This window comes from Podarcis liolepis (genome assembly GCF_965112155.1).
Source record: "Podarcis liolepis genome assembly, chromosome: 12".
Lineage (NCBI taxonomy): Eukaryota > Metazoa > Chordata > Lepidosauria > Squamata > Lacertidae > Podarcis > Podarcis liolepis.
The window spans coordinates 19,676,299-19,700,054 of NC_139563.1; the positions used below are offsets into that span (position 1 = coordinate 19,676,299).

At 44.9% G+C, this 23,756-nt stretch overlaps 1 protein-coding gene across 3 annotated transcripts in view; it reads right to left on the reverse strand.

Moving 5' to 3' along the window:
• Positions 1–2,117: 2,117 nt before the first annotated feature.
• The window catches only part of ZEB1 (zinc finger E-box binding homeobox 1), an 86,206-nt gene continuing 64,567 nt past the window's right edge, over positions 2,118–23,756 (reverse strand). For all 3 annotated transcript variants that reach the window (XM_083466674.1, XM_083466675.1, XM_083466676.1), the window contains exons 6-9: positions 20,560–20,665; positions 17,408–19,218; positions 5,458–5,638; positions 2,118–4,665 (exon numbers count right to left, since the gene is read on the reverse strand). In XM_083466674.1, the coding sequence (XP_083322800.1) occupies positions 4,079–4,665; positions 5,458–5,638; positions 17,408–19,218; positions 20,560–20,665 (2,685 nt within the window). In that variant the 3' untranslated portion in view covers positions 2,118–4,078. The remainder of the gene's footprint in view (positions 4,666–5,457; positions 5,639–17,407; positions 19,219–20,559; positions 20,666–23,756) is intronic.

The window sequence follows — 23,756 nt, forward strand, 5'->3', positions numbered from 1 at the left end:
AGGAAATTCCATGCCCTGCTCTCAAATTGTCAAGCATTTTTTTTTTGCAGTCCACAAATGAAGTTGCAAAAACGGGAGTTTTTCATGCAGCATTAGAATTGGCACTTGAATCCCACTCAAATACAGTACTGTAAAAAAAAAAAGGAATCCCAAGAATACTGATCAGCAGAATTGGCACTACTACAGGTGTCACATACCTGTTCTGCATATGTAAGCACTCCATCGTTTAGTGTGGCAGCACCTTCACTTTGGAACTCCCTGCCTATTGATATGAAGGAGCTGCCTTCACTGTATTCTTTCCAGCACCTGCTAAAAACCCTCGTTTAGACGCTTTTAAATCTTAATTTATTTCAGTATTTCAACTTTTGTAAATTTTAAAGTAGTGTTGTCATCCCCCCATTTTATCTTTTTGTAAACTTTTTTTTGTTACAAGTGGTGTATAGTTTATGAAATAAATACCCTAAAAAATAAGAATGTGTGCACATGGTTGGCAACCTGCAGCACAGCCTAATCCTGCTTACTCAGAAGTAAGCCCTGTTGTGTTCAAGGGGCCAAACTTCCAGATAAATGTGCACAAGACTACAGCCTGAAGTAGAAAACTTTATTTTGATTCCCCCCCTCTATTTTTAGAAGTATTTCCAGGTTCATAATGTATTTACTTTGCATTTCCCAAGTCAGCATTTCTAGAAAAAGAGGACAAAAAAAGGACAAGTTATGGGGGTAGAAATTTTAAAATGAGGCATTAAGAGGTTTTGAAAAAGCATTTTCAGAACATATATAGAAGATAAAATGCAGTTACATGAAATACAGATTTAACTTTGGTTAAGAAGCCTTTAATACATTCTCACATTATGTTCCAAACACATTCAATGCCAATTTACCTTTGTTTATTGTTGAGATACTAATTTCATGATTATGTCCAAGGATAAGAGCCTCAGCCTTTTACTTCAGTGAGTAGATTAGTTAAGCAGCCACTAACTCCTACTTCATTGGGAGCACGTATCTTGCATGATGTTAAAAATAAATGTTCTTATGCAGGAACAGAACAACATATGTATGTATGTTAGTGGTATAGTGGCATGAAATGAAGTACATGATGCTCACTATGAAAATACTTTTGTGTAGAAAACAATGAACTGATAGTATTTTTTCCTTTTGATGTATGGAATGATTTTGACCATTTTTAAAAAAGGTAAAAAGGTAATCTTCCAATTTCAAAAAAAAATGCATACAGCAGGGACATTAGCTCATTTCCTTTCAAAAGAGCTCAATGGTATTTGGCAGCAGGCGGATCAAACAAGAAAACAAAAATTATAACTTAGCAAGTTGCTACCTAGACCTTCCTGCTGATCTAGAAACCAAGGAACAACTGTATAAGGAGCAGTTTCCTAGTTGCTTCCACTTTAGTTGCTGACCTCAGAAAACTCACTAAACCACTCAAGTAATCCATTTGCCTACATACAACATATGCTTCTTCTAACAGACTTGTTTCCCCACCAAGCTCAAAGTGGTTATCTGCACCTAAGCGAAGTCTGAAGCAATACATAGGCAACAGATTTTCAGGGATGCATTGGAGATCGGTCACAGGTGGTTGTGGCAAACACACATTCATTTCTACATCCTGCCATGGTCTCCAGTCCAATTATTATCTTGGGTTTTTGCGGTGCTCCAAAGTTGTCCCCAGGACAAAGGAAAGCAAGCTTCCAGAAGCAGGTCAGATACTGCTGCTGTAGATAGAGTGCATGCTTTTGTTTTTCTGTTGAGAGCATCTGTTGGCTAATGCTGGTAAGGATTCCCAACCCCCAACACAGCAGCAATTTCGAAAATTTAGAATACGAAAGAATGGGAGCATAGCAACAAAGGGGGAGGAATGCAAAAATTTCTCTCAGCCGTGAAGCTTAGTAAAGTTACTTTTTTCTTCACAGTAAAAGTTCTTGCTTCCCTGTTTCTCCCATTACATTTGCACCTAACTATCAGTTCTACAACTGAGGGGGAAGTCATTCCAGTTGCTCTTGTGAAAGAAACAGGGCACACGCAGCCTTAGTGATGTCCCACGGGAATGTGCCAAACAACCCTCTCCTTGCTTTTATTTCTGCAATAATGACAGTAAATCAGGCTTGTTGACGCTTTTTATTGTGAGATGGGGAGTCTGGTAGAAAACTAGAAAATGACCATGATGTAACAAGGAACTTAAAAAAAAAAAAGTTTCAGATTTGTAACTCACATACATGAATACAGGAACAAATTGGCACAGAAATGTTAAACATTGTTCCCAACACTGTTTAGAAGATTATTCTATCTTGGCTTAGCTAAGGAAATGAGTGTTTTATGGTTAGGCTAAACTCTTAATAAAACGGCAGAGCATCATGCTATTAGTCATACAGTGAATTTCAAAATTTAAGAGCTTTATATTAAAAACTGGGAAAAGGTAAAATGAATTGATTGCGATTGTAAAATTGATACATTCCCGTTTTAATTCTTCTCTTCTACAGTCCAAGGCAAGTATAAATGTTAACATAACACTGTTAAATCAAATCTCAATGCAAGAGAACCAATTGCATCTCTACTTTAAATCTTATCAACTTTCCAAATTTTCATACTAAAATATATTATTGTATTAATACAAACTACAGTATTATACACTACACTGTGTAATAAATAAAGAAATATAAAAATAAGACACATAAATATAAAAGTTTTCTAAAACTAAAAAGGTACATATGTCAGTAAGAAGGGTATTAATACTGCCAGGTTTGAAAACATACAGTACAAAATGTTGCACAGATCTAAAAACTAAAAGAAATAAAAATAATACTGATAGGTTAAAATCAGCTAACATTGTCAATAAATGGGGTCCAGAATAACTAACATTTGGAAACATTTATGAGCCCAATAACATATGATGTATGTGTCTGAAATTAAGTGAACCAATAAAACAAATTAAAAATTTCCCTTCGTAATTACTATAGAGAAATTCTCCAAGTAAGTAATTAAAGAAAAAATAATACTGAAGAATTGCATTATGAAATGTACCAGTGCTTTTACTTTTCTGATGGCTAAGTGTTCTTCCCCCATGATTTTGTTTTATAGTTCAATATAAATCAACAAATGCTAGTTATTGTAGGCCACACATTGGAGAAAGGCCGGTCAGAGCCTTTAAAATACTGAGAAATGGCACTTACAGCACACAAGGTCTTGCATAAGGCCAAAGGAGATACAAAGCTTCATGTCATATCCTTCATATTTTAAACTACATACTCCAGACACAATTACAAACACTGATTTTGACAACTTGGCTGTCCTCACCAGTATTAACACTGTTAGTCCCTGCAATCAGAACCCCACCACAATCTTTTCAAACTACATTTTCAACCACATGAGTAAGAAACTTCAATTCTTCTATCAGCTGCTTCCTTAAGGCTAACAATACACTTTAAATGAGAACATGTTCTACTAACAACATCTAAATGTTTTAAACTGCTACCTTCTAAGCTGAATTTACAAAGGTAGTCAAGCACTGTTTGGAACTGCATCATACCTTTCTGCTTAAGGGAATCTTGTAGTGCAGAAGTTCTCACATTTTAAAAATATAATAAAATACTGAAGCGGAATTAGCAGAATGGTTTCACTGATAAAATCAAAACAACGACAACAACATAAATCTCTCCCAATTGTACAGTTGAAAAATTGAACCAACAAAAAGAAAAAAAGGGAAAAATGATTTTTGTTTTAATACTGATAAAAACAAACTGATGTCCAACACATATCAAATAAAACATGTTTCCTACAACATGTTAAATATCTGCTTCCAAAGTCACCATGTTCTTCTAATCTGTTTCAGGTCACAAACTTGTTCCTAACTTTGAAAAGTGTGAAAAATTACTAGGTTTGAGGTTCAGGCACACCTGGATATATATATTTTTTATATTTTCTGTTTCTTTTTTCTTTTTTGTTACACAGTAGTGAACAGGAATCACAGTGCACAAGCTACTGTGCTTCCATGAAAAGCATGTAGAGTACAGAACAACCTTCATTGCCAGCCGAGATTTCTCTGCCTTGTACAAAACCACACCATCAGTTAAGCTTTATTTGCTGCTGATTCTGACATTGGCTCCTCTTTCTGTATATCTTCTTGTTTATCACTGCTTTCTTCATTTACAGCTTCCTTATCCTTCATGCTACCTTCACTTATTTCTTCCTCCTCTTCTTCCTCTTCGTCTTCCTCCTCCTCGTCTTCTTCTTCCTCCTCCTCTTCTTCCTCTTGTAATTTCCCACATTCTTTTCCTTTTGGCGGTTCCTCCTCCATCTCTTTGTCTTCCTCTTCCTCCTCCTCTTTTTCGCTGTCTTCCTCTTCCTCCCTCGTCAAGCTCTCTCTCTCATCGGAGTCGAGCTGCGAGGGGGAAGCCCCAGGCCCTGCGTGCTCATTACTTAGCCGCTCCTGCGCCGCCTCTTCCTGTTCTGTGCTGTCGCGTTCCTCAGCTTCCCTTTTGCAGTAGGAGTAGCGGTGATTCATGTGCTGGGAGTAGGACCCCGAGTGCGAAAAACGTTTGCCACATTTGTCACATTGGTAGGGCTTTTCTCCAGAGTGCAGTCGCATGTGTTCAATCAGATGATGCTTGTGTTTAAATGCCTTTTTGCAGATCCCACACTCATGAGGCCGCTTACCTGAAAAAGGAAAAACAATATAACTTCCAGGCGTGTGTGCTGGGACTCAATCACTGCACACACATACAGAGGTCCCATGATTTGTTTGGTCTTTTTGAACAATTTTGTTCACTGTTTTACTCAAAGACAGAACTAAACATGGCTAACACTTTGACCACTGATAAACCTCTTAAAGAGTGGAAGATGGGAGAGGGTTTGGCATATAGTGTTACCTATATCTAACTGATCACTTTCTTTCTTGTTTTATCACTACAGTGGTACCTCTGGTTATGTACTTAATTCGTTCTGGAGGTCTGTTCTTAACCTGAAACTGTTCTTAACCTGAAGCACCACTTTAGCCAATGGGGCCTCCTGCTGCTGCCGCGCCGCTGCTGCATGATTTCTGTTCTCATCTTGAAGCAAATTTCTTAACCCGAGGTACTATTTCTGGGTTAGCGGAGTCTGTAACCTGAAGCGTATGTAGCCCGAGATACCACTGTAGTCATATTCACTTTTTAAAAATTCGCCTGTATCTAAATGAATTAGATACAACTTGTTATGTTCTTGTCTTGATCCATCAAGGCAGCTATATTGTCAGCCTTCTGTATCTGCAGTCAATGCAAATGGACACCTGGATGGGCAACCTTATCTGCACAATCTTGCTCCTCTGAACCCAATTTGGAAAGGCTGGAGATGCCTTTTTACGTGAATGGTGAGGCATATTCTCACCTGTGCCTGACTAATTGCCAATGACTAGAGTTGGCCCTGGATGGACGTAATAAACTCAACCCATGTACCTTCTTGTTCACATACCTGTGTGTTCATATTTATGTCTCAAGAGTGAGCTACTCTTCTGGAATATTTTGTCACACAAATCACAAGCATACATTCCGTTTTCTGTCTTTCTCATCTTCTTCTTCGGTGGTGTGGAATCCGAATCATTCTGATCCTCTACATTTGATACACCTTCTGAGCTAGTGTCTTGTCTTTCATCCTGAGAAATCAAGGAACAACATTCTTACACCTGCTGAAATGCAGTGAACACAACAGGCAGTATGAAGTTATTTTTTTACATTTTGGTAAAATCATTTAAATCTCAACCACATTTATGTAGCAACATCTCTCTCTTTTTATGAAACTAACATTCCAATTTTGCTAATAATTGGGGGCCATGAAGATTTAGGTTAAATAATTGCCTGATGTTCAGGCTTTTAAGTAGAACAGAGAAAGCTATTCTATAGTTAAGAAGGGAGATATCAAAGGCAAGAATGTTATAGACTAAAAAATTGTAAGAAGGCACTTTGGCAATGTGTTCATTTGGCTTTCTCAAATGTTTTTAGCAGTAGTGTATAGGTGCTCCAGATTTCACTACTTTGATACCAGTTATGAAGAAGTAAAATGATTTTCCAATGTACTGTATGCGTTTAAGTGTTGTTTCACTCTCAATTATCTGCATATATTTCTAATGCATTGCCAATGAACCTGTGCTAAAAGTTCATTATCGACTATTAAGGCAAACCCCCAAAAGTCATTTCAATTCCAGCATTAATGGTATCAACAAGCTAAAAAAAGGAGACTTTCTTGCAATGCATCTTAATAATAATGCCCCTTCATGGATCACTGCCACCTTCATGGATCACTGCCTTGCCGTGGTGAAGGGGCTTGAATAACTCAGAGAAGCTATGAACTATGCCGAGCAGGGCACCCAAGATGAACAGGCCATAGTGGAGAGTTTTGACCAAACGTGATCCACCTGGAGGAGGAACTGGCAAGCCACTCCAGTATCCCTGCCAAGAAAACTCCATGGACAAAGACAACAGGCATATAAAAGTTATGATGCTGGAAGATGAGCCCCTCAGGTCGGAAGGCATCCAACATGCTACTGGGGAAGAGCGGAGGACAAGTACAAGTAGATCCAGAGCTGATGAAGCGGCTGGGCCAAAGCCGAAAGGACGCTCAGTTGCGGATATGCCTGGAAGCGAAAGGAAAGTCCAATGCTGTTGTCAGAGCTGCTTGAAGATCCTAGCTCACAGAGGATCACGCTAGCCAGCGATCATTAAGTAAAAGTCTTTATTGAATTACAGTTTCCATTCTCACGCTGCTGCGCGCAACTCTACGTCTAGTAGCTAGATCGGCGAAGCTCCGTCTGAGTCTCCGCCCCGTGTGCACCAACTTAATATCCTAGCCTTGCTCCACCTTTTCCGCCTGACTGTCCTCCTCTGGGTCCCTCTACCCCCCGGGGCTTCTTCCTTCCGGGATTCTTCTGACGCTGACCCGGACCCTCCTGCCTCCTTGCGCCGGGCTTTAGGACCTGGTTCCCTTTCGGGGCTGCTTACTGCGCCGCCTTCCTCTGCATTTGAACTTGGCGCGCGCGCCCAACCTTCCACTTTCCTCTTAACCGTTTCTTCGCTCCCCGATGGAGGTGTGGCCACTCCTGACTCATGCCCTCCCTCCTGTGGTGAGCTGCCAGCGCTTCCCCCCTGGCTCCTTTCCTCTTCCCTGCTTCCTGGCGGTGACGCTGGTCCCGATTTCCAGCTGCTCCCCCCTGAGTCCCCTCTGGCTCTATCTTCCTGGGGTGCCCCCCTAGACTCCCCCCTTGCCCTGGCCACTGGTGCTCCTTTCTGTGAATCCTCTGATTCACTGGAAAGACTAGGAGATCTCGGGTCGTCGTCATCACTCATCTTTTCTTCTGCCTCCTCCCCTTCGCTCTCTGTTTCCTCCCTTGCCCGTGCCTCTGCTCCTAAACCCCTGACATCCATCCCCCCCTCGAAGCCCCCCATTCCCCCCTCCCCTCCTTCCGGTGCTGGAGCTGGGGGCTGCTGTTGCAAAGGGACGAACGTCGGATATCGGTCGCTTCCCGTGGCGGGTCTCCATCTGAAGTCTCGCGGGTCTTCCTCCCTGCTCTCGTCGACAACGGTCACCTCCGCTTCCATCTCTGTGCCGCCGTGCTCGAAACCAGGGTCGTCCCCGAAAACGTCCATGTCCGTCTCTCCCTCACTTCCTCCTGGCGGTGTTGCTCGTCCTGGGCCTTCCAGCCACCGTCTGCGGAACTGCTCCTCTGGTCTATCGTCCCACCAATACGAGGGTTCTGATGCAGATCCCGAGGGTGACCCCTCCGGGGAACGGACGTCTTGTGTCGGGTCCTCGTCCGAGTCGAACCCCCGGAAAGTGCTGGCCGAAAGCGTGGGCGTGAAAAGCCAGTCGTCGAAAAAGTCCGCTGGCATAGGTCTATGGGGGAAGAGGGCATGAAACTCGTCCTTGAGGAGAGGTTCGTCCAAGGCGTAGCCCGGCACCCAGCTGTTCGCACTGGCGGGGGTGCCCTCCTTGGCGAGAAAGTATTCTACCCCCTCTTCCCCCCATCTGGAGTCCAAAATCTCCGTGACTTCATTGATGCGCTCCTTCTGTGCCACTCCCGCGTGCCCTGTTCTGTCTCTGACCGGACTCGGCGCCGTTCCGGGTTCCTGGAACCTGTGCGGTGCCTTGTAGGGAGTGAGCACCGATCTGTGGAATACCGGATGCATTCTGGAACCCTCCGGAAGTGCCAGTCTGAACGCTACCGGGTTGACCTGCTCTTCGACTTGGTAGGGCCCCAGTTGTTTATGCCCTAGTTTCTTCTTGGCCAACGACCTGGCCGGCACCGCGTGGGCTGCCAACCAAACCCAGTCTCCCACGTGGAGCTCTTCGCCAACCCTTCTGTGCTTGTCCGCTTGTACCTTGTATGCGTGCTTGGCCAGCTCCAGGTGGCGCCTCAGCTGATCGTGGACTTCCTGCAGCTCCGACGCGAACGCATCTGCTGTCTGCGGCTCCCCCTCTCCCATTCTTTCCAGTCCCGGGAAGGTTCTGGGGTGCCTCCCGTTGTTGGCGAAGAACGGCGTGACCCCCGTGGACACGTGCTTCGTGTTGTTGTAGGCGAACTCGGCAAGCGGCAGGTAATCCACCCACGTCGCAGGCTGTTGATTTGCATAACATCTCAGGTACTGCTGCATGATGGCATTGACCCGCTCCGCTTGCCCGTTGGTCTGCGGGTGTCTCGCCGACGCCAGGTTGATCTTGACGTTCAGGAAGCCCATCAGCTTCTGCCAGAAATTCGAGATGAACTGCCGCCCCCGGTCGGACAGAATAGACCGTGAACCTTGAACACGTGGTCTATGAACAGTTTGGCGGTTTGCTCCGCCGTGGCCACCTTAGCACACGGAATGAAATGCGCCATCTTGGAAAACAGGTCTACCACCACCAGCACTGCCGTCTTGCCCCTCGAGCTGGGCAGATCCGTGACAAAGTCCAGGGCCACCCTTTCCCAAGGTTCGACCGGAGTTTGCAGCGGTTCCAACAGTCCGGCCGGCGGTTTGTGCACTGGTTTGGCCCTCTGGCAGGTGTCACACCTCGCCACGTAGTCTGCGACCTCCCCTCTCATTCCAGGCCACCAGAAATCCCTGGCTACTAGTTCCACCGTCTTCTCCTTGCCAAAGTGCCCGGCCGTGGGCGCGTCGTGCAGCTGCTGCAGCACCTTGGCGCGAAGGTCGTCTCCCGGCACGTAGATGGCCCCTTTACGGATGAGCAATCCATCTCGTAGCTGGAAACCGTCGGCCGCAGCCGTGCCCCTTTGCACCTCTGCCATCTTTGCTTGCGCGAAGGAGTCATCCTGCAACGCTCGTCGCACCGCTTCCAGGTCCACGGTGGCCGCGGCGCACGCCCATACTGTTGGTGCGAAGATGTGCATGGCGGCCGCTGGCGTTGCGTCCTCCAGATACTGTGGCTTACGGGAGAGGGCGTCCGCCATGATGTTAGTGTCCCCCGGGACATACTCTATGCGGAAGTCGAAGTTCGCAAAAAACTCAGCCCAACGTATCTGCCTCTGGTTTAGGAACTGTGCCGTGCGCCAGTGCTCCAGATTCTTGTGGTCCGTGCAAACCTGCACCGTGTGCTTGGCGCCGATCAGGAAGTGCCTCCACGCTTTGAACGCTGCATGAATGGCCAGCAACTCCCTGTCCCAGATGGTGTAGTTCTGCTCGGACTTGCTGAGCTTCCTGGAGTAAAACGCTGCCGGTCGCCACACCCCCTGCTGGTCCTTTTGCAGCAGGACCGCCCCGACGGCTCTGTCCGAGGCGTCTGTCTCCACCCTCATCGGCCTGCTGGGGTTGACGTGAAGCAGCTGCTCTTCCGACGCGAAGAGACGCTTGAGTGCCTGAAAGGACTGCTCCGCCTCCTCTGTCCAAACGAACTTCTTTTTCTTGGAGCTAAGCGTGTCTGTGATGGCCGCTGTCTGCATAGCGAAGCCCTTGATAAACTTGCGATAGAAGTTCGCAAAGCCGACAAACCTCTGGACCTCCTTCCGGTTGCGTGGACTCTTCCAATCCAATACCGCGCGAACCTTGGCGCTGTCCATGGCGAGCCCCTTGTCAGACAACTTGTAGCCCGGAAAATCCACCTCCGTCACGTCAAATTGGCACTTCTCCAGCTTGGCGTAGAGCCTATGTTGCTTTAGTCTGGTCAGCACTTCCTTGACGTGTCTGTCATGCTCCTGCTGCGATTCCGAAAAGATCAGGATGTCATCTAAGAAACAGACGCACGTCTTGTAGAGAAGTCCCGCCAACACGTGATGCATGAAAGCTTGAAAAACGTGGGAGCCATTTTGCAATCCAAAGGGCATAACTCTGTATTCGTAGGTACCCAGTGGCGTGAACATGGCCGTCTTCCACTCATCTCCCTCCCGCATACGAATGAGGTTGTACGCCCCTCGCAGGTCTAACTTGGTGAACACTTTCCCCTTCCGCACCTTCGCCAGGAGGTCGTCGATTCGGGGCATGGGGAAGTCCGACGGCTTGGTCCCATTGTTTAAAATGCGATAGTCCACGACCAGTCTTTTTTGGGGCGTGTCTCGCTTTTTAACAAAGAATACTGGACTGCCCCCCGCTGCCTTGGACTCTCGGATGAAACCGCGCTCCAAATTATGATCTATGAACTGTTTGAGTTCCTGCAGCTCGTCCTCTGACATGGAATACAGTTTCCCCTTAGGCAGCGCCACCCCCGGCAGCAGGTCAATCTTGCAGTCATATGGTCTGTGAGGGGGTAGCCTGTCTGCCTCCTTCTCGCAGAAAACTTCCAAAAATTCTGCGTACTTGTGGGGAATCGCTTGCAGCGTGCCTAGCAGCAGCTGTGACTCCTCTTCCTCTCCTTCCTGCCGGGGCACGATGCAGTGTTCAGCACAAAAGGAAGAGCCGAAGATCAGCTGCCTCTGGTACCAAGCCAGCGTTGGGCTGTGCTTGTCCAGCCAACTCATTCCCAATACAATGGGCGTATCCGATAGTTGAGTGACATTGAAGCTGATGATTTCTTTGTGATTTCCAAGTCGCATCGCCATGGGCGGCGTCTGCTTCACCACTTGCCCCCCTAGCAACTCCCTGCCATCCACCGTGACAACCTGCAGGGGCAGTGTGGCCGGCAGCAACTGTATAGCGTGCTTGTCGACAAAGTCCTGCCCTATAAAGTCCGCGTTGCTGCCCGAGTCAACTGTGATGGGCACGTCAGTGGTGATTCCATTGGGCAGCTGGAGAGATGCGGTGAGCCTCACCACTGGTTTGGGCGGGAGGGGGTTCACGGGCTGTAAAACCTCTGGGGACTGCGTCACTAACACGTCTGGCTGGGCCCCAGGGCCTCTTCCTCCAGCCAGACTGCGTCGTTTCCCTGCTGTGGTCCCCCTTGCTGCGTTGCTGCAGTCACCATTGCCGAGGCTGCAGTAAGCTTGTGGAGCCTCTGGGGACACTCTTTTGCCATATGCCCTGGCTCCTCACAGACGTAACACTTCCTGTTCCCTCTAGGAGGCTTCGCTTTCACCGCTGCCGGTGCTAGGGCTCTGGTTGCTGACTGAGCCCTTGCACCTCCAACCTCCATAGGTTCGGCTCCTCCTCCTGGCGGAGGCGTGGATTGCGCCCGCGCTGCTTCTCTGGGAAGGAAGGAGGGGCCCCTGGCTGGTTCGCGCCCTCCACGCCCTTCGTCCCTGCTCCACGGACGTCCTTCCAGCCTCACCCCCACTGCCAGTGCCCTCTGAACGACCTCCTGGGTGGTTCGGGGTCTCTCCCCCCTCGCGATCTCATCTTTAATCGAGTTGTGCAGCCCCTCCCAAAAGAGGTCTCTTACAGGAGCCGAATCTCTGTCCCATTCCAGGGCACTGACCAAGGCGAAAAAGCGGGCATGATACTGCCTGACGCTGGCCCTCCCTTGTCTCAGCCCATGCACCTCCTTCCGTGCAAGATCCACGTCAATACTTGATAAAAAACACCCATCCATCGCTTTAATAAAGGCATCTGCATTCTGGAGCGCCGGATCCTTATCTCTCCATAAATTGCGTAGCCATGCTCTAGCATCCCCATGCAAATGGGACATGATGAATCCCACTCTCTCTTGCTCATCTCTAAAGTCTTTATGCAGCAGTTGCAGTGCGCACAGTACGTCGGCTCTAAAGTTGGGATACTGTTGCAGGTTCCCATCGAAGTGAGAGACCAGCCCGCCTGTCCGTCTCGCCAACCCAATTCCCTCCTGCCGGGGTGTCTGCTTTGTCAGCACGTCTAACCTGACCTGGAGATCCCTGCAGGCGGCAGCTGCTTCCTCCTCTCTCTTCCTGGATGCGAGAGCCTCGGCATTCAGTTGTGCCACTGCTTTTCTGAGTTCCTCTATCTGCTGCTCAGCCGTCATGTCGTCTGCCGTTCGTGAGCTCGCTAGTAGGCACCTGTTTCTCTCCCCTCCTCGAGGCTGTAGATGCCCACAATCGCGAGACGGAGCTTACTGTCAGAGCTGCTTGAAGATCCTAGCTCACAGAGGATCACGCTAGCCAGCGATCATTAAGTAAAAGTCTTTATTGAATTACAGTTTCCATTCTCACGCTGCTGCGCGCAACTCTACGTCTAGTAGCTAGATCGGCGAAGCTCCGTCTGAGTCTCCGCCCCGTGTGCACCAACTTAATATCCTAGCCTTGCTCCACCTTTTCCGCCTGACTGTCCTCCTCTGGGTCCCTCTACCCCCCGGGGCTTCTTCCTTCCGGGATTCTTCTGACGCTGACCCGGACCCTCCTGCCTCCTTGCGCCGGGCTTTAGGACCTGGTTCCCTTTCGGGGCTGCTTACTGCGCCGCCTTCCTCTGCATTTGAACTTGGCGCGCGCGCCCAACCTTCCACTTTCCTCTTAACCGTTTCTTCGCTCCCCGATGGAGGTGTGGCCACTCCTGACTCATGCCCTCCCTCCTGTGGTGAGCTGCCAGCGCTTCCCCCCTGGCTCCTTTCCTCTTCCCTGCTTCCTGGCGGTGACGCTGGTCCCGATTTCCAGCTGCTCCCCCCTGAGTCCCCTCTGGCTCTATCTTCCTGGGGTGCCCCCCTAGACTCCCCCCTTGCCCTGGCCACTGGTGCTCCTTTCTGTGAATCCTCTGATTCACTGGAAAGACTAGGAGATCTCGGGTCGTCGTCATCACTCATCTTTTCTTCTGCCTCCTCCCCTTCGCTCTCTGTTTCCTCCCTTGCCCGTGCCTCTGCTCCTAAACCCCTGACAGCTGTAAAGAAAAATATTGCATAGGAACCTGGAATGTAAGAACCATGAACCTGGGTAAGTTAGATGTGGTCAAAAATGAGATGGCAAGAATAAATATTGACATCCTGGGCATCAGTGAACTAAAATGGACAGGAATGGGCGAATTCAGTTCAGATGACTATCATATCTACTACTGTGGGCAAGAAACCCGTAAAAGAAATGGAGTGGCCCTCATAGTCAACAAAAGAGTGGCAAAAGCTGTACTGGGATGCAATCTCAAAAATGATAGAATGATCTCGATACGAATCCAAGGCAGACCTTTTAACATCACAGTAATCCAAGTTTATGCACCAACTACTGGTGCTGAAGAAACTGAAATTGACCAATTTTATGAAGACTTACAAGACCTTATAGAAGTGACACCAAAGAAGGATGTTCTTCTCATTATAGGGGACTGGAATGCTAAAGTAGGGAATCAAGAGATAAAAGGAACAACTGGCAAGTTTGGCCTTGGGGAGCAAAACGAAGAAGGGCAAAGGCTAATAGAGTTCTGTCAAGAGAACAAGCTGGTCATCACAAACACTCTTTTCCAACAACACAGGAGACGACTCTACACATGGACATCACCAGATGGGCAGCATCGAAATCAGATTGATTATATTCTCTGCAGCCAAAGATGGAGAAGCTCTATACAGTCGGCAAAAACAAGACCTGGATCTGACTGTGGCTCAGATCATCAGCTTCTTATAGCAAAATTCAAGCTTAAACTGAAGAAAGTAGGAAAAACCACTGGGCCGGTAAGATACAATCTAAACCAAATCCCTTATGAATACACAGTGGAAGTGAGGAACAGGTTTAAGGATTTAGATTTGGTGGACAGAGTGCCTGAAGAACTATGGATGGAGGCTCGCAACATTATACAGGAGGCAGCAACGAAAACCATCCCATTGAAAAGGAAATGCAAGAAAGCAAAGTGGCTGTCCAACGAGGCCTTACAAATAGCGGAGGAGAGAAGGCAAGCAAAATGCGAGGGAGATAGTGAAAGATACAGGAAATTGAATGCAGATTTCCAAAAAATAGCAAGGAGAGACAAGAAGGCCTTCTTAAACGAGCAATGCAAAGAAATAGAGGAAAACAACAGAATGGGAAGAACCAGAGATCTGTTCAAGAAAATTGGAGATATGAAAGGGACATTTCGTACAAAGATTACCATAATAAAGGACAGAAGTGGTAAGGACCTAACAGAAGCAGAAGACATCAAGAAGAGGTGGCAAGAATACACAGAGGAATTATACCAGAAAGATATGGATGGCCTGTACACCCCAGGTAGTGTGGTTGCTGACCTTGAGCTAGACATTATGGAGAGTGAAGTCAAACGGGCCTTAGAAAGCACCGCAAATAACAAGGCCAGTGGAAGTGATGGTATTCCAGCTGAACTATTTAAAATTTTAAAAGATGATGCTACACTCAATATGCCAGCAAGTTTGGAAAACTCAGCAGTGGCCAGAGGATTGGAGAAGATCAGTCTACATCCCAATCCCAAAGAAGGGCAGTGCCAAAGAATGCTCCCACTACCGCACAATTGCACTCATTTCACATGCTAGCAAGGTTATGCTAAAAATTCTACAAGGAAGGCTCAAGCAGTATGTGGACCGAGAACTCCCAGAAGTGCAAGCTGGATTTCGAAGGGGCAGAGGAACCAGAGACCAAACTGCAAACATGCGCTGGATTATGGAGAAAGCTAGAGAGTTCCAGAAAGACATCTACTTCTGCTTCATTGACTATGCAAAAGCCTTTGACTGTGTCGACCACAGCAAACTATGGCAAGTTCTTAAAGAAATGGGAGTGCCTGATCACCTCATCTGTCTCCTGAGAAATCTCTATGTGGGACAAGAAGCTACAGTTAGAACTGGATATGGAACAACTGATTGGTTCAACATTGGGAAAGGAGTACGACAAGGCTGTATATTGTCTCCCTGCTTATTTAACTTATATGCAGAATTAATCATGCGAAAGGCTGGGCTGGATGAATCCCTAGCCGGAATTAAGATTGCCGGAAGAAATATCAACAACCTCAGATATGCAGATGACACAACCTTGATGGCAGAAAGTGAGGAGGAATTAAAGAACCTTTTATTGAGGGTGAAAGAGGAGAGCGCAAAATATGGTCTGAAGCTCAACATCAAAAAAACGAAGATCATGGCCACTGGTCCCATCACCTCCTGGCAAATAGAAGGGGAAGAAATGGAGACAGTGAGAGATTTTACTTTCTTGGGCTCCATGATCACTGCAGATGGTGACAGCAGCCACAAAATTAAAAGACGCCTGCTTCTTGGGAGGAAGGCGATGGCAAACCTAGACAGCGTCTTAAAAAGCAGAGACATCACCTTGCCAACAAAGGTCCGTATAGTAAAAGCTATGGTTTTCCCAGTAGTGATGTATGGAAGTGAAAGCTGGACCAGAAAGAAGGCTGATCGCCGAAGAATTGATGCTTTTGAATTATGGTGCTGGAGGAGACTCTTGAGAGTCCCATGGACTGCAAGAAGATCAAACCTCTCCATTCTGAAGGAAATCAGCCCTGAGTGCTCACTGGAAGGACAGATCCTGAAGCTGAGACTCCAATACTTTGGCCACCTCATGAGAAGAGAAGACTCCCTGGAAAAGACCCTGATGTTGGGAAAGATGGAGGGCACAAGGAGAAGGGGACGACAGAGGACGAGATGGTTGGACAGTGTTCTCGAAGCTACCAGCATGAGTTTGACTAAACTGTGGGAGGCAGTGGAAGACAAAAGTGCCTGGCGTGCTCTGGTCCATGGGGTCACGAAGAGTTGGACACAACTAAACAACAACAATAATGTGATCACTACATAATCAGTCACTTAGAAACTGATTTCCCTCAGTAATTTAATAATTAGACCAGTGACACATATTAGCTGCATCCTACAACATATGGAAGAAGAGAATAAGAGTTTGGATTTGATATCCCGCTTTATCACTACCCGAAGGAGTCTCAAAGCGGCTAACATTCTCCTTTCCTTTCCTCCCCACAACAAACACTCTGTGAGGTGAGTGGGGCTGAGAGACTTCAGAGAAGTGTGACTAGCCCAAGGTCACCCAGCAGCTACATGTGGAGGAGCGGAGATGCGAACCCGGTTCCCCAGATTACGAGTCTACCGCTCTTAACCACTACACCACACTGGAGAACAAGGTACAAACAGCTGCTTGTGCATAAAAAAAGAATATGGGGACTGGGTGTCTGGCCTGCCAGCATTTGCATCTAGCTCCTAACACTTGTTGAGGTGTCTGTAGCACACCTGACTAATCACCAGGCTAGAGTTTATATAACCCAGGCATAGGCAAACTCGGCCCTCCAGATGTTTTGGGACATTCCTAGCTAACAGGACCAGTGGTCAGGGATGATGGGAGTTGTAGTCCCAAAACATCTGGAGGGCCGTGCTTGGGGCTGTCTGATATAACCCATTCACACTCACTGCCTTTGACTTCATCTGCCCTTATTGCCATTTAATCTGACTGGCTATGGCAACAACATCATGGAATAACATCTTAAACACCTGCAAACAGAATCATATGGCTTATTTGGTTGATTAAAAGGCTGAAAGGTATTGGGCTAAATGTGGATGATGGAGACGGAATATGGCACTATAATCAAGCAGTAACCAGAGAAATGCAACAATATAAAAAAGCCACGAAACAATGCAATTATTGGGCAGATCAGTATTTTGCAGTAACATGCACATTTCTTTAGGAATGATCAAAATTAGAGAATATTCAGTACAGGGCTAATAATTTGGTTGAATAATTAGAAAATGCAGGCACTGATTGTTAAAATACCCCCCCCCCAAATATTTTGGAACGTGCCTCAGAATATAATGGACACAGGTCAAAGGTGTGTAAAATTACCATTGTAGAGGCTATGATAAGTCACGTTGTGTAGGCATGGCCACATGGAAAAGGAAATTGCAATACCAGACTCAAATTCTTGTCGTCATCTGCATCTAGTCCACAGTAAAGCTAAATGGTGTCTGGCGTATGGAATGAAAGGTCTTGCTTACTTTAAGTGTGAGGTATTTGCACAGAAAATTCATTCTAACTCGTATTAGCTAAATGCAGCTAGTCAGAATAATCGAATATTAGCAAAATGAATACTTCATTCCCCCAACCTTATTTTGTGACTTTATATGTTTGCCTCATTAATTAAAATACATAATCATATATTGGTTCAGGTACCTGACTTCCATTGGCCTGCATCTGTTTTGGTGTTTCTTGAACTGTAGGGTTAACGGTGGTTGAATACGTATAAGCTACCTGTGGGATAAGAATGGTTTGCTTATTGGCAGCAAGAGCTCGTAAGCATGGAACACTGTTCTGGTCAGCAATGGCAACAATTGTAGGTAACTGGGCAGTGACTGTAGGTATAGCAATATTAATGGGATTGGCACTTGGTGGGATTACATTTACAACTGGTTCAGAGTCTGTAATACTGCTGTCCTTTTGCGGTTCTTTTTTTGCACAAGTCAAGTTCAATGGTTCTTCTTGGACAGAATAAGCACTGTTCTGGTAAACACTAGTTATAGTAGATCGCTCTAATGTTTCTCCATGTTGCTTTGGTAGTGAAAGGTCAAGAGGTTCTATTTGTGGATCTTCCTGGACACCTTCATTAAGGTACACGTAACCCTGTGAATTTCTAGATGAAGAGAGGTTAAGGGGTGATGGGGATGCCGTGTTACTCCGCGAACCATTCTGAGCTGATCCTGTTGATACAGTCTGCGGTTTATCTACCTTGAGGGAGCTTTCAGAATTAGACGTGCCGTCCTGGTGTTCATTTGCCGTTTCCAGTCCTGCGCGGTCATCATTATCCACAGAATTTTTTAGTTTGTCAGGTTCAGGGGAAGATGGTCCTGATGATGGTACAGAAATTTGGCCAGCTTGCATTTTTTCAAACCACTTTTTTACTACATCCAATGGCAAATTTACCGAGTCGGCAATTTTTGAGAGCTCTTCTGAGCTTGGTTGTGCATTTAATGCATAATAGGCTTTTAGAATGGATAAAAGGTTTTTTAGAGGGGGTTGGCCAGGAGATAGATTAGCCTCCCCTGTTTCTGGTGAAACAGAGGGTTCGGACTTCTCAGCTTCTGCACCGCTGAGCTGAGATGGCTGAGTGGGATTTCTGATATCATAGTGCTTTGATTCTTGAAGTGCATTGGATTCTCCTGGGCAGTCATCACGAAGAAGGCAAGTGCTATCATTGGTCTCTCCATCAAAGCTTTTTTCCTTCTCAGATTTCACCCTAAGATCTTCTGGCAACTTTTCGATTTTGCAGCTGTTTGTTGGGGTGGGATTTTCTTTTTTCAGATTCTGTGGCACAACCTGAAGTTGACTAGGTTGCTCCAAACTGTAGTTGATGATAATTTTGGTTGTCCCATCTTGATCAACCAAAGGAAGACTGATAGCTGAAATGAGGGAATGTCCAGCTTGCTGTATGGATGCAGTGTTGATTGTTTCTTGTTCTTTGGATGTAAGAAGATTGGCGTGACTGTTCTCCAACACTTGTTTTATTACATTGCCATCAACGGCAACTTTAAGTACATTTTGAATGTCACTTAAGTTGATACTTATTGGAGACACCAGACCAACAGTTGGCAAAACAACAGCTTGCACCACACCCTGAGGAGAACTGGTTGCCTGTAATGGGCCACCACCACTAAAAACCCCGTTTTGCAAAGGGGCTGAACAGTTGATTCCTGAAGCAACCACTATGGGCTTGAATTCATAATCCACAGGTTCAGTTTTAATTTGGTTAATGGGGAGCTGTTCTTGTAACGGCTTATTCTCTATCTTTTGTCGTACTTGTGGTCTTGCTGGGCTACCCGGCGATGCAGAAAGGGAAGGGGAAGAGCACTGAGATGTCTTGAGCCCTGATCGTGCCCGGCCATTCACAGGCACCAAACCAATACATTTCTTACTGCTTATGTGAGAGCTGTAGGAACCAGAATGGGAAAAACGTTTCTTGCAGTTTGGGCACTCATATGGCTTCTCTCCTACAGAGGTATAAAAAAAGAAAGAAAAAAGCCATTATAATCAAGGAATCTGAACTAATAAATTATAGCTTGGATTGAAAGAATCTGGAAGGATAATAGCTGCAAGCACAAGAGCTCACACACTGCTACAAAAAAGTAGGCTCTACAGCAATCATGCTTCCATAAGATGTGGAACACTTTGTATCTAGCTTCACTTTATTTGCACAACACTCTAACTTGCATCAGCAGAAAGTGCATTTCACATGTGGAAGGACACCTTGGATCCGGCACAATATCTGCTCAGCAGCTCCTCAAAATCTACAGATGCAAAACGATAAGCCAATTCATATGCACACATATACTACCCTTTCAAGTAACTTTGCACCAAAGCCTTCAAAAAACAATGCAAAAGGCACAATCCAATGAATGTTAGCTATCGCTAAATCCTCTCAGTGGTACTTAAACATTTAACTATGCATTTTCTCTCCAAAGGTAGGGATTTAATCACCACTAATTTTTTCTGGACTGTACTACATTTTCTATCGGGGGGGGGGGGGAATCAAGATTTCACACATTTATAAAATCTGCATATCATCTAAGTGTCCAACAGCTCATCTGTTCAGCTGAACCAATAAATGGCATTGTACACCCTGCCCCCGCTCCAGAAAAGGGCAAAAGAAGTTTTTTTAAAAGGCAAAATCCAAGAAATGGATGGCACATGACAGCTATAGCTGCATGAACCAAACATTTAACCAGCCAAAAGAAAACAGCTGCGCTTGCTGTTCCATAAATGCTTGCTCCAGAGGTAATACAGTACTTTATTTCACTTAGGATCTGTAACAGTTTTTGTGGTTTTGCTTGCAGAAGCTGATGCACAGATTGAACATCATATTTGGATGTTATTTGTATTTTCTCGTGCAAGGTATAAAACAGAGTGGCTGGGGAAACCCAGCCAGGTGGGCGGGGTATAAATAATAAAATTATTATTATTATTATAACCCATGAATGGAAAATACCTTTGGATACAACCCAACAGCAATAAGTATAAACTTTAAAATCACCACTTCTCAGTACCAACACTGGATATCCAATGGCTGAAGCAACTTAGTGCCACCTTACAATTTAGCCAGAACAAGGGTCAAACAGTCGAAGAACAGCTTTGATAATGTACAGTAAACCTTCTTTATTGAGCCTCCTTAACATATTTTATGTGCTTTCACTATATCTTACCTAATTGCTGACAAATTATGTTCAACACACCAAAACACATAATTTATGCTGCAGGCTATAATTTGGTATAGTTTTGACATAGCAAGTGGTATGCAACACTTTATACTGACAAGCAGGACTTAAGATATTTACCACTGTGGATTCGTAGGTGTTCCTTTAAGTGATGTTTATATTTGAAAGCTTTTCCACATTCAGTGCACTTGAATTTTCGGTTACCACTAGATTGAGTTACATGTCTCTGTAAGACAGAATGTGGATATCAATCAGAAGATAAAGAGAAAACAGGTATAACGAAACACACAAGTGAGGAATCTCTCATTTGCAATAGAAAAAAAGAGATAAAATTTTAATAGAGTTAAAAAAAATCATCAGGTGATTGAAGATATTGCTTGTGAAATACAAACTAGCAAGAAAACGGGTGAGCAAAGTTAGAAAAATAAGCCACAAAATAATTTTGCCCTCTATCAAAATTTCAGGTAGAGACTGTATCGGCATTTTACATGTCTAGGAAATTCAACAAGGCATTCCCTTATTCTATTTGTAAAAGACATCCAAAGAATCTGGGTTATGAGACAAAGAAACATTAAAGCCTGTTTAAATTTTAATTATTTGACTTGATTTTTCCATTTACATGCTTCCGGCTCTTACTGTTGGCCTCGAATTCCTTTATGTAACGACATCACAGGGCTGCTCTAGGGAAGATGGTCCAGTAACAAATGCACTCAGTCACAAATCATTCTCCAAATAAATACACAGAAATCATATTTCAAAAGTTAGTAGAGCTCACATATAACTAATAATCAGCATTAATAAGTTATGTTGAAGCCATGTAACTATCTTGTAAATAAAGAACCAGTCAACACATCCTAAAATATTTGCAGTATGATTTAGCCCTTCAGGCCTACTTATTTTTTAGGACTCAACAGATAAGACATGGAATTGAGATATTAATGAAGAGTTGTCTTTGTAGTAGGTAATGTTTTTACTATTCAGGGGGAAATTTGTTCTTTCCTGCATTTAAAATGTTTTTATTAAGCACGCACTAATTGGATTCAGCTAAGTTCAAAGTTACATAAGAGTTAAGATTCCAGAAATCCTTGTCTACCTTGATATTCGAGAAACTTTCTGGAAATAAAAAAAGATGTATCAAGCAGCTTTCAACCTTTACACTGTATAATTCACTTTGATCTGAGCTGCTCAAGTCAAGTTTCCACAATTCAAAGGCGCCCAGGGCTCCAGCCTGCATGTGGTAGAAGCTGCATATACTCATTCATGACTACTCAAAATAGCATCCCACAAGGTTGGTAGGTATGAGAAAATACATGCAATTCTGCCAATCCAGTGGATACATTTTTGCCCCCCATCTACTATAATTAGTTGCACCAACAAGGGATCCAGAGAAAACACTTCTATGAAATGGAACAAAACAAGAAAGGGCTGCTCAGCTCATTGCAATATTAGAAAAAACAGCCCATACCTGGCATTGAAGTGAAGGTACAGGGCAATATGCAGAATTGTCTTGTTATTGGGGTGAATTTGCTTTAATAAAAAGAAATGCAGTCCACAGCAAACATGTTATCATGAAACAAATAAAAAATAAAAAATTGTGCAAAGGTACTATTTTACTAGGTTATATTCTAGTCCTAATTTATTGAATCACAAGCCAGTCTTTTAAAGCCCCATTAATTTGGGGACATAGATTTAAAGCTTGTGATTAATTTCCCCATTGAACTTAACAGTGCTTATTTATGGATTTTTGTATCCCTATAAATGCTCATCTGAATTAGGCATTTTGCTAAAGTTTTGCAGTGAAATGTCCCCCATTATCTTTAATGGAACAGGACTGGACCAGCAGTTCGCATGGCAGACTCTCCAGTGCAGCTTTCCAACAGAGAAGAAACAAGTGAAGGTTCCTGATTTGAAATCGTGACCCACAGCTATGGATCCCCTAACAGATACCAGGAGGCAGAGAAAATCCATGAAATATTGCAGGCAGTTATAAATAATTAAAATAAACGGCTGGCTGTTTGCTAACTACACACAACAGAGGGATCAACTTTTGTGTTAAAGGCAGTAAGACATCAAAAGCATGACTTACTATTCAGCCCTTTAATAAGTTTAGGTGCTGCTCTCATCACCATAATCACAATAGCAAAGTGAGGTGAATCGTCATATATATGGCCTCGGCCCAGTATACCTGAAGGAGTGTCTCCAGCCCCATCATTCAGCCGGGACACTGAGATCCAGCGCCAAGGGCCTTCTGGTGGTTCCCTCCCTGCGAGAAGTCAGGTTACAGGGAACCAGGCAGAGGGCCTTCTCGGTAGTAGTGCCCGCCCTGCGGAACACCCTCCCATCCCATCAGATGTCAAGAAAATAAACAAATATCCGACTTTTAGAAGACATCTGAAGGCAGCCCTGTTTAGGGAAGTTTTTAATGTTTGATGATTTATTTTTAATATTTTGTTGGAAGCCACCCATAGTGGCTGGGGAAACCCAGCCAGATGGGCAGGGTACAAATAAATTATTATTATTATTATTATTATTATTATTATTATTATTATTATTATTATTCCCCCAGTTGTATAAATGACTGAGACTAGGATCTGGACTTGCCAAGGGCCATTGAGCAAATTAATGGTTCAAATGCATAGTGCTCGGCAATCAATCAATCAATCAATCAATCAATCAATCAGGCCTACAAATGCTCTATATGCCCAATAGGGCATTATTTATATCTTACAAAGAGGCCTCTGCTGAGTCCAAAAGTTGTTTTAAAAGAAACGTTTCAGCCCAAATGTTGGGGTTTGGGGTATGTGTGCAAGAAAACAACTCCATTGCTCCCCCCTCCGCCATCTTTGCTCAATTCACTACTCAATTCATGGTCCTGCCCATGATGACAATCACATTTTCAGCTGTTGTTGGGTGGCATTTTTCTGTATAAACTCATAAGACTGCAGAGTGAGGAGAGGAAGTAACTCTCACTCTGACTTCATGTGGATTCAGACGTCTTCCTTCTGGAGTACTGTGGGATGCCCAAGAGAACCAGGAATCACCAGCAGCAGTGAATCTGCCCCACCTCAACACATTGCCACTCCCAAATCCTGCCCAAGAACAAAATAGTGAAGTATGTGTGTGAAAGGCATTTTGCCCAACACTAAATCAAACACTGTCATGACTATGAAACTTAAATTCTTAAGGGCATGGAAGAGACATGCTGTCCTTATACTTTTTATAAGACCACTCTTATACTTTTTAGACAGGGAAAACATGTGCAAGAAGAACTTGGAGCTAATGAGAAGCAGTGTTTCTGGTCTCTAGGTAGCTGTTCC